We start from the raw sequence: 16,698 nt of genomic DNA on the forward strand, positions 1-16,698 counted from the left end.
ATCAATAAAATAAAAATTAATATGTTGGACTTCATTAATATTAAAACCCTTTGCTCTGTGAAAGAAACTGTCAAGAGCATGAAAAGACAAGCCACAAACTGAGAGAAAATATTTTCAAAAAAGAGATGTGATAAAGAACTGTTATTCACAATATAGAAAGAACTCTTAAAACTCAATAGTAAGAAAATGAACAACCTGATTAAAAACCTGAACAAAAGTTCTGAACACACAACTTACCAAAGAAGATAAACATGTGTACATTGCTCAACAGCATATAATATTAGGAAATTGCAAATTAAGACAACAGTAACATAGGTAAGATACAACTACTACACATCTAATACAGTGGTCAAACTCTAAACCAATACAACAGCAAATGTTGGCAAGGATATGAAGCAACAAGGACTCTCATTCATTGCTGATGGGAATGCAAAATTGTGCAGGCACCTTGGAAGCCACTTGGGCAGTGTCTTACAAAACTAGACATATTCTTACCATATAATCCAACAATCTTATTTCTTTCCATATACCCAAATGGGATGAAAGTTTTGCATCTACACGAAGAACTGTACACATATGTTTACAGCAGCCTTATTCATAATTGACCAAACTTGAAAGCAATAAAGATGTCCTTCAGTGAGCGAATGGATAAACTTTGGTATATCCCTCTAGTGAATTTTATTTAGTGCTAAAATAAAATGAACCTTCAAGCCATGAAAAAAAAAATCTGTTTTTTAGCCAAGAAGAAAAAATGAGTCATATTACTAAGTCAAAGAATCCAATCACAAAAAGCTACATACTGTATGATTCCAACTGTATGACACTTGAAAAGGCAAAACTATGGAGACAGTAAAAATATTAGGGAAGTCAGAGCCTGGGGTGAGGGGCAGTGAGAAAGAAGCATGAATAATCAGATTCCAGTGGATTTTTAGGGCAGTAACACTAATTTGTATTATACTATAATGGTGAATATATGTTCAGTATATATTTGGCAAAACCCATAAAATGTACAACACCAAGGATGAATCCTAATATGAACCATGTACTGTAGGTGATAATGTATATACATGTAGGTTCATTGAATGTAAAAAATAATGTACTGCTCTGATGAGGAATGTTGATAGGGAGGCTGTAAGTATGGGAAGAAGGTAGAGTTATATGGGAACTCTCTGTATTTTCTGTTCAATTTTGCTATACACCTAATGTTTTTGAAAAAATATAGTCTATTAAAAATGTCACGGGTCATTAAAAACTCCACCATGAGACTGCACATATCTATTCATTTCTTGCCAATTAGATTTGAGAATATAGCCAGCAATGAAAATATGAATTTACATTAAGTCAAAGGATAAAGTAGAATTTTAAAACCAGCTGCCATTACTCACATTATTTATTTATAGGCTATTGTATAATTGCAGAATTGTGCTGAATAAAGACAAATATATTCTCTTTATTGAAGAACTTACAATCCAAAGATCAAATGAAAATTTAGAAACAACCTTATTTGCTCAGGAACATCAAACTAAGCATTCTAATAGAAGAAGTTAATTCCAAAAGACTTCTTATATGGACAAGACTTTTTATCCAATATTTATAGTTCTTGCACCTACTTACATATCGAGAAAAACCATACTGTACTCACTTTGGTCTAAGTGTTGGCCTGTATGGCTTCTTTTCAATTGGTAAATTATAATGGCTATATATTTAATGAGTCTAACAATATTAAACAAAGGACATTCAATTACACTCCAAACACTAAATTGCTTTAATTTGGGAAGAAGAATTCCTGGAGTCTCGCTGAACAGTTATCAGTCATTCAGAACTGCTCACCTTAATATAAAAAGTTCTGTGCTTAAAAAATTCAGAAACAGCAGCATTATACAGTTGGAGAGCTCACTTACTCTTCTTCTGGGCATTTAAATTTGTCTTGTGTGTTCCTATAACTAGTTCTCGGTTGCTTTAGTTTCCCTCTTTTTTTTTTTTTTTTTTTTCCTGTTTTGGCTAGGTAAGTAGTTTCCCCTAATGTAATTTAAAGCTTAATACATAAATTAAACTCACTTTCCTCTTGAAAATTTTCTGTGGCTTTCTCATTAGAGAAGACAGCTCCACACTCTGGAGCCACAGAATATTATGAGCACACCTAAACTTTTGGACCAGCATTCTCCCTTACCACTTTCCCTTCTAACAGTACTGAGCCACTACAAAGTTGCCCCAAAGCGCCAGCGTTTTATTCCTCTCTGGAGTTGCGCATACTCCCTTTCCACTTGCAATGTTCTATCCTCCCTCTGCTTGGCTTAATCCCTTGTCAGCTTTGAAAACGGGTCTGTGTGTTCCCTTCACCAGGAAACTCATCTTCGGGGCTTCAAAAGGCTTAAACACTCCACGTGCTTCAACCCAGGAGCTTACTCAGATACCATGTATATTTCAAATGATGTCTCTGATTCATGGTGCCATACTGTAAATTATTATTTTAAAAGATGTCCCCCTTTGAGTGAGTAGGATTTATGTCTGACTAGATGCTACGTTTTGTTCATCTTTGTGCTCCCATCCCCTCACACAGTGCCTGCCCCATAATAATTGCGTAAGAAATAAGTAGTTTAATGAAATGATACTTATTACTCTATCCCTGACAGAGAGTGGTGTTTTACTTATAATCTAAAATATAGTTGTCTACTGTTTACAAATCAGTTTATCCTTGATAAATTAGCATCCTCACCACGCATCCCTATCCCACCCGACCCCTGCCCTCAGCCCCCGAACTCTTTTAACTTGAATAAGAAGCTGTTTTTTTCTGGCAGTTTTTGCCAGAATAAAAGTGAGTCTAACAGAAGTCAGTCCAACGGAAATGCATTAATGCAGGCTAGATTTGCCTAGACATCAATAAACTCGAAATGCTCCCTGCAGGCCACTTGTAGTGTCAATAAAGGTTCGTAATTACTTGCTCCTTGGAGCATTTTTATACCCGACCCCGTTCGCTGTGCTGCGAGGAGGAAACTCAAGATCTCACAAGTTCTTAACTTCCTAAACTCTAGAGGAAGTATGGTAAACACTGGAGGGAACTTCAGGTTTTTAAGCAAAGATGCTGGCAGTTTTCGTTGCTATATTAAGCTGTCAGGCGACAAGCAACTCAGAATTCCCCTTCTTACTTCCGGCGGGAGGGAAGATTGGACTTGGGCCTCATCATTTCTGAGCATGAAAGACCGCTGAAGCTACTGTTCAACCTGAAGGAACAAGGAATTCAACTAGAGAGAAACTCTGGCGACCAGAGAGCTGGGGACGGGCGCATACAGATGAGGGAAATCCTGGTTCCAATACCTTGTCTCATGCTAGACGTGCCTCCCGACCTACCAGACCACATTAAAGACCGGGACCAAGGCGTGGTACTAACAGAGTAGCAAGCATCTCTTCCAGTGAGGGCAAGGACCAAAGGATGGGGGAGAGGTACTCAAAGTAAGCGCTCGAACACAGAACTCTTGAAAAGTGTCCCTGCCACCCAATACAAGTACGAAAAATGGTAGGACAGAGGAGAGGTGACAATCAGAGGCTGTATATATATATATATGTATATATAATTGAGACTTTTGGAGAGGACTTTGTTCTTCCTTCCTCCCCTCCCTTTCCTTTCCTTCTTTCTTTCCTTCGTTTCTTGGTATCCGAATGTGTGTGGGTGTATTTGCGTTTAAAACAGTGGTCCGTGGTAGCTGCTTTTTTTTTTTTTTTTTTTTTTTCAGAACCCTGTTTCTCCGCAATGAAGTTTAAGCGGGACTGGAGTTTCCTTGACTTCTGCGTGAGGAGTTTCCAAATGAGAATTAAAGGGAGGGGCATAAATATCCATGAAATTTCTAATGACACCTCTATCATCACTTGTTCCCTTCAGAATGCTGAGCCAGGGTCGTCGTCCACCACCCATGCAGAGTGGGCTGATCGCCTAACAGGTTCATGCGTCTCTTTCCAGATTGAGCTGCTGGTGCAATAATAAAAGTCTTCTTCCTTCCAACGCCATCCGCACCCCGGCACCCCGTTTCACTCCACCTCGGAGGGCTTGTTTTTGCGTGTGAGGGTGTGTGTTTAGCAAAAGCGATTGAAAGAAGGTACTACTCTTGCAATCCACCCCTAGCTCTACCTGAAGCATTCCTCGGGCGGGACGCTTTTGTAATCTGTCCCCAGGCGAGGTGCCGTCTCACCTAGATGCGGATAGACTATCTTGGAGCCCCCAGGTCCAGAGAGCTGATGCTTTGATGTCCCAGGAGAGTATGTGTGGCTCTGTGTGTACGTGTGTGTGCGTATGTATGTATGTATATGGGTATGTGCGCGAGCTCGCAGGCGCGTAGCACTGTGAGCTTCCTCTCCCGGCACAGAGCAGACAGAGCCGGGGACGTTACTCTCCAAGCAGCCTCCGCCCCCTTAGCCCGGTGATTGGCTTTGCGCAGCGTTTATCTCCTAGCAAGAGGGAAGGGCCAGTGACGCCCCCGAACCCAGCTTCAGAAGCTGCCGCCACCTCCAATGCACAAGGTGTCTCATCTGAAAAGAAAACTGAGCCCCAGGGAGGAGGCGCTGAGCGACCCTGGCAGAGCTGGCGCGAACGGGGCGAGAGGTCGCTGGGCAGCGCTGGAGGACAAGAGGGAGCTCGGCCACAGAAGACCCCAGCGATCTGATCCTGGGATCCCAGCTCCAAGCTCTCCTCGCATTTTACAGATTTCACCCCCGCGACTATCTCCCCAAAACGGAGTCTTTATATCAAGAGAAGGTGCCGGAGCTGGGGCAACCAGGACTTTCCCGGGCACCCAAGATGCGCTCCATTAGGAAGAGGTGGACGATCTGCACAATAAGTCTGCTCCTGATCTTTTATAAGACAAAAGAAATAGCAAGAACTGAGGAGCACCAGGAGACGCAACTCATCGGGTAAATGCAAAGCTTCATTTCAGGATATGACAAAAAGTCAAGCCATAAATGAAATGTGAATATTAGAGGGTAGAGTGGTGGTTAGGATAGCGTGTGTGTTTGTTTGAGCTTGCGTGTGGTTAGTGTCATGAATTAAATAACAAAGGCTGTTGTTGAGATGTGCGTGCTTCTCTAAGCTGTTCCCAGTATGAGTTCAACTTGCTCTGTGCGGTTGTGGTGACAGTTGTGTTGGCCCTGGGTGCTCTCACGTCAAAGGAGAAGTCACTGCAGAAGTGTCAACAAAGAACGTGTGCCCTTGTCCTTTTAATCTGTGGACAGAGAGAGATGTCTTTATTCACCAAACGGTTGCCTATTTTATCTGTCCTATCACCTAAGGAGATACTGGAGATAGATGGTTTCTTGAAGGGCTGAAGCTAAAGCTTAGAAAGCAGGAAATAGGTATACTCTGTTTCTCTATTTTTTTTTTTTTTCTTTTTGACGTTGGATAGACTAATGTATTATAATTTGAGTTAGAAACTCCAGTACCACTAAGAATACTTCCTTATTTGTTCTTCTATGGGTAAAACGCATGGGCGTCATGGTTACAGTTTTAGAAAGAAACTGGGTACTGTAGCTTCACACAGACTATATTTCTGCTTTTTTTTTTTTTTTTTTTTTTTTTTTTTTAGTTTGTCTAGATGAGTTCAGACTCTCCCCCGCCCCATTAAGTTCTCTAAATATCACACTTCCTTCCACCCGCTGGCCTCTGTGTCTTTGAAGTTCACCCAGGAGGTGGTGCAACTTTGTGTTGCTGACATAGCCTGGAAGCCTTTTTCTGAGGATGTGAACACGATTGTCAACTCTATTCAAAGTCCTGTTTCGGAAGTCCTCCTTGTTCCGGTTTAGAGGCGTCCTCTATCAGAAGCTACACACCATCAGAGATGCCTGCCCAGTTTATATTTTTATCTGACGTTGATTAAAACAAAGAAAACAGTCCTTGCGTGTGTGTGTCTGTGTGTGTGTGTTTGTGTGTGTGTGTGTGATGGGACTGCTAACACACACACATGCTCTTAAACTTCCTGCACTCCATTTCTTAATATTCCTGCTCCCTAGGTAATAAGCATTTATTTAAGTGAGCAAGATGCAGGTTTATCCTTACAGAAGGACTTGCTATTCTGTAGACAACCAGGATAACAGTAGCACAGTCAATGGGGACTGGAAGAGAATGAAAAAGCTAGCAAGAAATGGACTGGAATGGTCGTTATGCATCAACGAATCTAAACATGGTCTATTCTGAGGGGGTAAAAAAGACCGGTATGAGGTCGTTTACACAAGACTGGGTGGCTTGAATATCCAATCTGGCTCAATTGTTAGAAAAGCAGGACTTTGGGCAGGGGCGTGGGCATACCTTGCAGACCTGTGCTTGCCAGGCAGACAAAGGGGTCTTTAGAAAGGTGATGAATGGGCGCGTGGGGCTCCGATGAGAGGCAGAGACTAGAACGTGAGGGTCGAGGCTCTTTGTTCCCTCCCGGGCAGTGAGCTAGGAGGATAAGCCTGATCTCAGACAAAGCGGCCAAGGTTCACTAGGGCTCCGAGGGTTCGGGCCCTTGGCTCGGACCCTGGAGAGCAGAAGTGGGCGGGGCGAGTGAGGAGAGGGTCGCCAGATACTGCCGAGGTGTCCGTCTCCCAGCCTCCCTAAAACGTGGCCAGGAAAAGGAGCGCGCCTCGAATCCCTGCGGGGGAAGTGGAGCCGGGACACTCCACATTGCACGGGTGTCATTTCTCCTGTGGCCTTTCCTGGACGTCGCCGGCTGGTGGAAGCAGCCCTAGGCGTTAAAGAAGAGGAGGTGGGCACGGGCGCGGCAGTTGAGCTAGCCGGGCTGGGCTTTTGCCCGCATCCTTTTCAAGCTGAGGCAGTTTCCTCCCAGCTTGGCTGAGAAGGCGTTGGGGCAGGCGCTTGAGTTAACCAAACAGGAAGAGAGGCGCGCACTGGGGCTATCCCCTGCTCCCAGAGCGCCGGCGGCGAGGGGGAAAGAATGAGTGAGAAGACAGGGGCAAGCCTTTATTGCATGCAGGACTCAGGCCCCTTTCGTCCCTCCCCGCCGCCCCCCCACACACACCCCAAAGTCACTTTCAACGCTCAGTTGGCAAGTGGCTCCTCCTTCTTAATTAAAACCCGCAATGGCAGTCTGGTGGGGTGAGGCAGAGGGCTGACCGAGAACATCGCGCTTACACCCGTGCCTGTAGCGTCCTGGCTGCTTTGGCTCTTCCTGAGAGACCGAGACTGTGGATGGAGTTGGAGCTCCAGGAACAATGCGAGGACATCTAGGCTCCCTGAGCACTGTTCCTTTTTCTCCAGGATGAAAGGTTCAGTGGAAAAGCTTGTGACTCGAGCTCGTTGTTTCGTTTCAACTCCCAAACAGCGCTTCTGGTAGAGCAGTTGACTCATGAAACGATCTAATCATCTCATTGACTCTCTTTCTACCCAAACCACGTGGAGAGGCCAGTTTTGAGTAAACTGGAATGGAGGTTCGACTCCAGATCCCAGTCCAGTATTCAAATGAGGTAACCAAGGCAGTCTCTGGCCTTTGGGGGGCACTGCGAGCCTTGTGGCTTGGCAGCAGTTTCAAAGAAGGGCCTTCCATAGTCCTTGAATCTTGCGTCACCACCCCAGATTCATATTTAGCTTTTCTGCTACCATTTTTGCCATACACAGGCAGTTCCTTTATCCTTTCAATCCTTCCCCCCCAACTGAAGGTCCCATCTATAGTTACTATAGTCGCATCATTCTACGCAGACGGAAAAATAGAGAACCAGCACAACCTATTCACCAACCATCCACACTCTTATATCTCCAAAGGAATACCCGTGGCATGTTTTTGTTTGTTTGTTTGTTTTTAATATATATATAAGGAATTGTGCCAGCATAGGTCAAGTAATGATTATTGAACATCTAAAATTCATGTTTCCTTCCATGAAAGCCTACTAGTTAATAAAGTTTAAGTCAAAGAGCAGTGAAGGCATTAAGTGGTGTGTTCTTGAGTAACTTTTCTTTCTTAACAGACCTCACAGTTGGCTTATGACTTAACTAGCTCTTTGTGCTCTTTTGGGTATAATTGGAAATGTATTAATGTAAGGCTCCCACAGGTAAAATATGTAAGCATCCTCATTTAATGAGATAATATATTTGAAAGTGTAACATAGACTTTAATGTCATATAAATATTTGTTTTGTTAGTCCTTAAATCTTGCTACACACTTGCTACACACTATTTTTCTGGTTGACTACAAATGAGACTAACTTACTTTTCTTATTATCCAGAGATCTCCCTTATAATTTGAGTATGTACTTTAGGTTGTGTTACTAAGTAATCAACAATATTAGTTCTGAAACCTATGATAAAATTGAAAGTGGAAATAAGTATTTTTACTTAGAGTATTACCATTGACAGCAAAGTTAGTTCTAGTTTGTTCTAGGTTGAAACATAACCTCGTGAAATCTAGAATTTGCACTTTACTTCACATTTCACATTTCACAATTCTAATAAATCTCATAAGCAATAAATTAAGGTAGAACCTATCACCTTTATTTTTAGTTGTTTGACACTTAGGTAATGAAAATACAAAATGGCCTGCTGTGTGTGTTCAGGCTTAGTTTCATGCAAATTCTTTTCTTAAAATTTTTATATTAAAGAGGAAGTTTAACCTAGTCCAAAGGGAACAAATACATTCAAAAGCCAAGTCATGAAGAGTTTCAATGGGGTGGAATACGGGGCTTTTGAGACCTAATGCCATGAAGTGAAATTAATCATATGTCTTATGTACTGCAAATCTATTAGAGTAAATTGTGGTGAAGCCTGGAAATATTTGTAGATACTAGGTTGCCTAAAAAGTGATTAATTCCTGCCACTGGTATCACATAGATGATTATCTTAGTGAATTTTTCTTTGCTCCATATAAACAGGGATCCTTTGTATTATATTGATTTGTGCAGAGTGATTTCTTTGATGTGTTTTGCTCTTTTCCTTTTAAAAGTACATATTGAATCTTCTTGTAGATGATCCTATGCAATAAATGTTTTCCATGCAGCTGTTCAAAAGTCATGTCTGATCTGGAATGAGAAATAAGTAGGGGGGTGGCAACATCCTTCGAGCTTCGCATTCATGGGAAGGAAGAGCCTTTTCTGAGACAAAATGCTACCAAGGTCATGAGTGAAACATCCCATGGGACCCATTTAACTTTATACAGAGAAATTTACTCTAGAGCTTCAGATTGTACTAAGTGGCCTTCTCCCACACTGAGTATAAGAAGTGTGACTAGTTGTAGATATTTTCATTCAAAATTCTTTCCAGTGATAAAAGTCTGAAATTTGGCTTATCACCAGCTCAATGAAAGAAATTCAAACAGCAGAGTAAGATGGTAGCATTTTATTCATAGAACACTGATTTAAACTTTTTAAATCTTGGATATTCTGAAAAGGTTTGGAATAACTGAAAACATCATAGCAAACATTCTGCCATGTAAAAATGTATCTGTATTTACATGTCAATGAAGCAATCATCTATAGGTTATCTATTTAATTAATTATTTAGGTTTTAGAGACAGGGACTTGTGATGTTACTCAGACTTGTCTTTAACTCCTAGGATCAAGTAATCCTCCCACCTCAGCCTCCTGAGTAGGCACTGCCCACCATACCCTGATTTTCCACACATTTTAAAGAGTGCAAGTCCATGTATATTTTTATTTCTCCTATGAAAGTTTATTGGTGGTGAAAATAATTATTATAATGATATCAATCTGTGGTTAGAAAAAGATGACATTGATACATCAATTAATAAGGTGATGATTAGAAATATCTCTTATCCCCAGAAATAGTGATAGTTTGCACCTGAAACCATGTAGTCATATCTCCCAAAGTGTGAATGTTAGCTTCTGTGTATAGTCACATTTTTATTCATAAGTAGTTAATATCATTAGAAATATAATATAAAAATTGACTTCTAGGCCGATGGTCAGTAAAGCACACCCTGTGTTTTCTGGCATCCTAAATGCCCCCTGTAAAGCAATAATTATTTGCCATGCACAGGCATGCAAATGTATCATTTTCATCAGTAGGATAGTTTAAGATATTAATTTTTATAGAATTCTGAATTTCACAGGAAGTAGTAGCCAATGATGCCTTGAACTGCTTCAAATTTAAACTACATGTTTAAAAAGGAATGCAAACCAAAATACCAACCTATAAGGTTTCAATTACAGAACTCATCCAATAACTGTTACACAGGCAATGTTTCCATTGGTACTAGGAGAGGATTGCGTAAAAAAACCACAGATTTCGACTTTGTTATGCAGCAGATAGTCGTTACTTTTTAACTATATTTTGACATTCTAAGAAGTAAAAGGTGATGTAAAGAAACAAATACAAATATTCAAAGGGCTATGGTTACTATTGGTATCCCGTAAGAAGTAGCTTTTTGACTTTTCTGAGTCTGGGTTTACATTTATAAAGTACAAGAAAATGGTCCATTGAATAATGAATTTATTGAGTTATAAATGTTCTAATGGCATGCATGCTATTATAGGTATCTGCCAGCATCATCACTCCCACGACCACCTCAGCTAGTATCATGCCCCATGATATACTAGCTTGACACTATTGGTTGCAGAGAGGTAGTTTTTTTTTTTTTTTTTTTTTTTTTTTAATGTAAGAGAAAATACCAGTAACAATGGCTACTGAATGAGTTTTCTGTCTACCAGAATCTCTGTCTCTCCACCAACTGTCAGGGAAGTGACTCATTGTTGAGATGTTTTGAAATCGATGCAATTTTTGAAAAATTACTTTTGCATGCAGAGCCTTGCTTGATCCTCACAAAGCCATTGTATATTAGATAAAGTTATTGTAATTTTCAAGGTAAGGTAAGACCACTGTAACTTAGAAAGAGAGTAGAGTCCAGGAACTCAAGCAAGTCATAGAGTCACAAAGATGCCCAGATCACCTGATATTCCAAGTTATTCTTGCTTCAAAAGAAGCCCCTTCTATTATGCATATATGCCTTCTGTAAAAATGAAATTATAGTCTTAGGAATCACAATTATACAGATGGAGGAGCACTGACAAAACATTCTGCCTCTGTTGTCTAAACAGAGCTAGTGAGTGACTAGTAGAAAACAGAGCTTATTTGTTTTATCATATTTTAATTGCCAAATAATAATTGTATATATTTATGGGATACAATGTGAAGTTTCCATACAAGTATACACTGTGTAATGATAAGATCAGGCTAATTAGCATATCCATCACCTCAAAAGCATGTTATTTATTTGTGGTGTGAACATTTAAAATCTCCTGCAGCTACATAAAAATATACAATACAATATTATTAACTACAGTCACTGTGTTGTGCAACAGAACTTATTCCTCGTGTCTAACTGTGAAATTTTGTACCTGTTGACCAATTTCTCCCCATTCCCCACTCCTTCTTCCCTATATTCTGTTCTCTACTTCCATGAGTTCCACTGTTTTAGAATCAATATGTAAGTGAGATTATAAGGTATTTGTCCCTCTGTTTTAGACTTATTCACTTCCCATAATGTCCTCTAGGTTCATTCATGTTGGCAGAAATGGCAGGATTTTGTACTTTTTAAGGGCTGAATAGTACTCCATTGGTATATATACCACATTTTCTTTATCTATTACTCTGCTAATGGACACATATATTATTTCTACATATTGGCTATTGTGAAGAATGCTGCAATGAACTCGGGACTGCAAGCATCTCTTTGACATACTGATTTCAATTCCTTTGGGTATATGCCCAGAGGAGAGATTGCTGAATTATGTAATTCTGTCTTTATATTTGGTGATTTTTTTTCTTCAAGTACCATATATATCACTTTTTATTCAGAAATTGTTTAATTTCAAAAATATTACCTGTAGATTCTTGTTCTGAGAGTCATATTCACTTAATCCTCATAACACCTTTCATCATGCTTGCATATTTCCTTCTAACTTGTAGGGCAAAAGGTATCTAAAATTCATCACCAGTATTAATTCAAATTGTGTACTGTGCTATATAGACAAAATGTTTCTTACTTTCACAAAGCTGGCAATTTTGTTTTGTTTCAGAGATGGTGAATTGTCTTTGAGTCGGTCACTTGTCAATAGCTCTGATAAAATCATTCGAAAGGCTGGCTCTTCAATCTTCCAGCACAATGTAGAAGGTTGGAAAATCAATTTCTCTTTGGTCCTAGAGATAAGGTGAGTTTCTTTACTAAGGCATAATAAATTTCACATCATGTTCTCAAATATGTTGGGCTTAGCAAACTTATATTAAACACCTGATTTATGATTTAAGTATGAATACTTAAATAAAAGAATGAATCAGCTCTATTTAATGTTGCTCACTGAAGAATATGAAATCATAAAACTGAAATCATTATATAGTCAGAGATTTAAGGATGACTATGTGAGTTTTGAATATAGTGTCTTTATACTAGTGGAATAAAATATTCATCAGAGTACTAATATTTAACATACTTCACTCAATTACTCAGGATGGGCATATATTTTAAGAATTATCTTTAACTTCCCTATTGAGTCTTCATTCTGCTTTTGGGTTTTCTCAACTAGTTGAAAGTTGAGCCTGTTACACTCCTATTGTGCTGACGATTATAAATAAATTAGTCTTATCCTGTGAATGAGTATTTCTGTGTGGGCTCATGTTTTAAAAATTGGATAAAAATCAGAAAATAAGCTTTCTAGATTACTGACTTCTTTGTAAGACTAGTCATTTTAGCTGAAACCCACCCTTGAAATCATACTCCATGCCTACATTTATCCAGTAGGTAATTTTCTTCTGATATAAACATGTTACTAATAAGAAAGGTAAGGTCACACCTTCTCAGTTATGGAGGAAACAGGAAGATTGTTTTTTCTCTATAGTTACATTGCATTACTATATTGGTTGGTACATTTGAATCAGAGCATTTCAGTAAACAAGAACTCACTAAAAGTGTGAAAGAACACATTTGTTATATAATAAAATAATCTCAAAGTCAATGAATACTTAGCATTAACACATAGATTTTATAGGTGTAGCTTAGTGACTAAGATATAAGGGGCTGATTAATTTTCGTAGGTTTCTACCTACTCATTTCTTGGATTATACCCACCTTTAGTGTAGATTATAAGAAACTTGAAGGAAGAGTCTAATAGTCTATTACACTCATCTTTAGAGTATGCACAGAAATTTCACACAATGTTTTGGAGCAAAGATAATTACAGCATGTTGAAATTTACTTGAACGAATGTCTGGAAATTTTAAAAATACGGGCATCAGGGAGATGTAGGAATAGTATTACTACTTTGGTTTAAAGGTTTGAAATTGACTGGAAAGGGAAACAGGAATCAAATCATGGCAGTGTCAAGTGGTGTATATTTGTTTGCTTTTAGTTTGGTGGGAGCTTTCTATATTCATGTGCCTCCTACAAGAATGAATAGATAAGTAGAGTCTGATGATAGAGCTCATAAATCAATGACTTCTGGGTAAAATATGGCCAGCAAGCAAAATTTATTTCCACTGGATAAAGAAAAAAGAAACCTTAAAGCCAATATTAAAAGCCAGGAGGCTTTTCAATAAAAGTACAGATTTCCATAAACTCTTGAGAAATTGAAAGATTTGAAAACTCTGAATCTGTACTCTTCCTAACATTTAGCTGGTTAAAGCTGACCCTAACCATGGTCTCTCAAGTTTGACATTTTCATACTTGGAGCTCACATCTTTCATGATACCTGTCAAGTGCATTCTTCTCTGTCTCATATCCCTATCCTCATATTTGAATTTAGAAACCCTGTGAGAGATGAGATAATTATGAGGAAAAAGCCACAAGATGTGAGACGATGTGGGGTTACAAACACAGATATACTTTGGTTTAGAATGGTGTGAAGGTTCATGTTTCTTGAAGGTACATTGGAAAAAGAGAGGGATAGGTGATTAAATAGCAAAAATTTGATCTGTAAGCAGAAAAATAACTTTCAAATTGGATGGGTTAGCAAGAAAGGGGCCAAATAAGGCTACAGAGATCTGGTAAAGAAACCTGATGGAAGAAAGTAAAATAAAATACTGTAATAGTTTAATTAGCATATCTAGCCATGCTAAATAATGTGTCAGATAACAAAAAATCTATTAAGTAAATTAAATAAGTAATTGGCACTAGTTCAATTATTGTATCTGGTAATGCCTTTCCTAATAGCTATATAAAAATCAAATACTATAAATATGCATGAGGCTTTATACATTTTGCTATTAATAACATATTCAAGTGAAGGGTAATAAACCTAAGTTGACCCAGAAGATTCATATTACAACTTTACAAACCAATGAACATTGCATTTAGGTGTTTGAGGGTGATCTATTTTCAATTATAATAGCTGATAATATGAATGAAATGTTAGTACTATTTTTGTGTGGTTCTCCTTAACAGATTAAAGAAATAAACAATAAAACAATGAACAAATGTTGAATAATACATACAAGTTTGTCATTTCCTTGAAAGGAAAGGATAATTTGAAAAACCATTATTGTACAATGTACAAAGAGTTCATAAAAATCAGAATTGGCGACCATCCTGGCTAACACCGTGAAACCCCGTCTCTACTAAAAAATACAAAAAAACTAGCCGGGCGAGGTGGCGGGCGCCTGTAGTCCCAGCTACTCGGGAGGCTGAGGCAGGAGAATGGCGTAAACCCGGGAGGCGGAGCTTGCAGTGAGCTGAGATCCGGCCACTGCACTCCAGCCTGGGCGACAGAGCGAAACTCCGTCTCAAAAAAAAAAAAAAAAAAAAGAAAAAAAATCAGAATTGGCTATAGCAGAAATGACTAGTGAGTATTAATCAGTTTGACACCTGTAACAAAAAATGTAGAATATGAAAGTGTCTGACTGTTGGCTTAGCTTTTGCAAATATTTTTAAAAGACATATTGGAAACTAATTATGGACCATTTATTATTATTATTATTATTATTATTATTATTATTATTATTTTCTTCCTCACCTTTCTGGCATTTAAGAATTTCCATATCACTTTGGGTCAGTGATTGGCTGTGGGTAAATTTTAAAAATGTTTTCAAAATTCTACTTTTAAATTTTTGTTTATTTTAATTTATTTTTTATTTTACTTTAAGTTCCAGAATGTGTGCAGAACATGCAGGTTTGTTACATAGGTATATATGTGCCATGGTGGTTTGCTGCACCTATCAACCCATCATCTAGGTTTTAAACCCTGCATGCATAAAGTATTTGTCCCAATGCTCTCCCTCCCCTTGTCCATCGCCTTATGACAGACCCAAGTGTGTGATGGTCCCCTCCCTGTGTCCTTGTGTTCTCATTGTTCAACTCCCACTTATGAGTGAGAACATAAAGACATTATTTCCAACTATTTTTTATCTTACATGATTCAACTATGATAATAAATCTTTCAAATTTAAAAATCTTATTAAACTTATAGTACTTTCATTATATTCCTAATAATTGTCCACATATTAAAATGTGAAAATAGTTCCTGGTATATATTTTTTTACATTTGTAGATATGATTTTCATCCCTATTACTAATCCCTTCATTCCCATATGCCTTATATTATTTTCATAAGCACACCAAGAATTGGTTCATATGTATTCATCAAACAACTGTACTTCTATGGACTTGTCTATGAGAGATGGTTCCATGTGTTACTTCATTGTACTTTGAGGATTCAAAATATATGGAGTTTATGCATTCTACAGATAACTTTGCACTCAAAATAATTATCTTAGTTTTAAGGCTTGATATTATTGATAAAAGTTTGTTCTTTATTATTACAAGCTAAGAAATGACATATTTAAGATCCATTAGATGTTGTGAATAAATCTGTCAACATTGTACTGAGAGATTATATAGTCAGGTCCAATACTTGCAACTTGACTTTTTTTCCATATTTGAATTATGTATTTTCTTTTTGTTGTTGTTGTTTTTTATATGTTGACTAGAAACCTCAAACAGTGCAAACATGAATTATAGACGTATAGAAATGTACAAATGTACACATCAGGACAGCTTTATCACATCATAATTAGAAAACAATATTTCAGCTCTTAGTGTCATGATACATCAATGATCTGAAATACATAAAATTTGCAGGTTAACTAAACATAATTGGAAATTTATAGATGCTTAACTGACAAGAAAAATTTCCTTTTGCATACATAGATGTACTTTACAAAAAGGTATACATACAATGTATATACCATCTTCCAGTGGCTTTGATCAATAAGTTACCAGTAGAGTTAATCTCGGGTCACAAAGCTTATTAATGGCAGTGTCAAGATTCAAACCCAGACCTCCTGACTGAGGAATCAGGACCTTATAAATAATTTTTTTGTTAAGAATATATTTTAGTACCCAAATGTATATTATTAAAATTTATCATTATGGAATAAATTATTTTCTTTGCTCTAAAATAACACAAGATATTTTTTCTTTCAACATTACCAAATGCTGGGCCAAATATCAAATGACAGTCTAAGGTGTAAATTAAACTAAAAATGCTCTTCATCAAGTATTATGGGACAATTTTGCCTTGTCATTTGTTGTGCTTAAGACTTTTTTTTTTTTTTTTTGAGGGTACTAAGATGGCTTTCCCATAACTGCTAGGACTTAGAAATCCTAAACAAGGTACAGGTAAAGGTTTTATTTTTTCAGCGCTTTAAGGCAAGTTGCCTTGCAAAAATAATCTTTTGAATTAAACAAATAAACAAAATATGTGTGTTCTGTTTTTTTGTAG

The 16,698-nt window shown here is 38.0% G+C and overlaps 1 protein-coding gene across 1 annotated transcript in view; it reads left to right on the forward strand.

Moving 5' to 3' along the window:
- The first annotated feature begins 4,404 nt into the window (after positions 1-4,404).
- The window catches only part of ST8SIA4 (ST8 alpha-N-acetyl-neuraminide alpha-2,8-sialyltransferase 4), a 100,907-nt gene continuing 88,613 nt past the window's right edge, over positions 4,405-16,698 (forward strand). The window contains 3 exon segments of the mRNA XM_010352969.2: positions 4,405-4,617; positions 4,619-4,902; positions 12,007-12,138. Of these exon segments, the coding sequence (XP_010351271.1) occupies positions 4,504-4,617; positions 4,619-4,902; positions 12,007-12,138 (530 nt within the window). The 5' untranslated portion in view covers positions 4,405-4,503.

Source organism: Rhinopithecus roxellana, chromosome 3 (assembly GCF_007565055.1).
Source record: "Rhinopithecus roxellana isolate Shanxi Qingling chromosome 3, ASM756505v1, whole genome shotgun sequence".
Lineage (NCBI taxonomy): Eukaryota > Metazoa > Chordata > Mammalia > Primates > Cercopithecidae > Rhinopithecus > Rhinopithecus roxellana.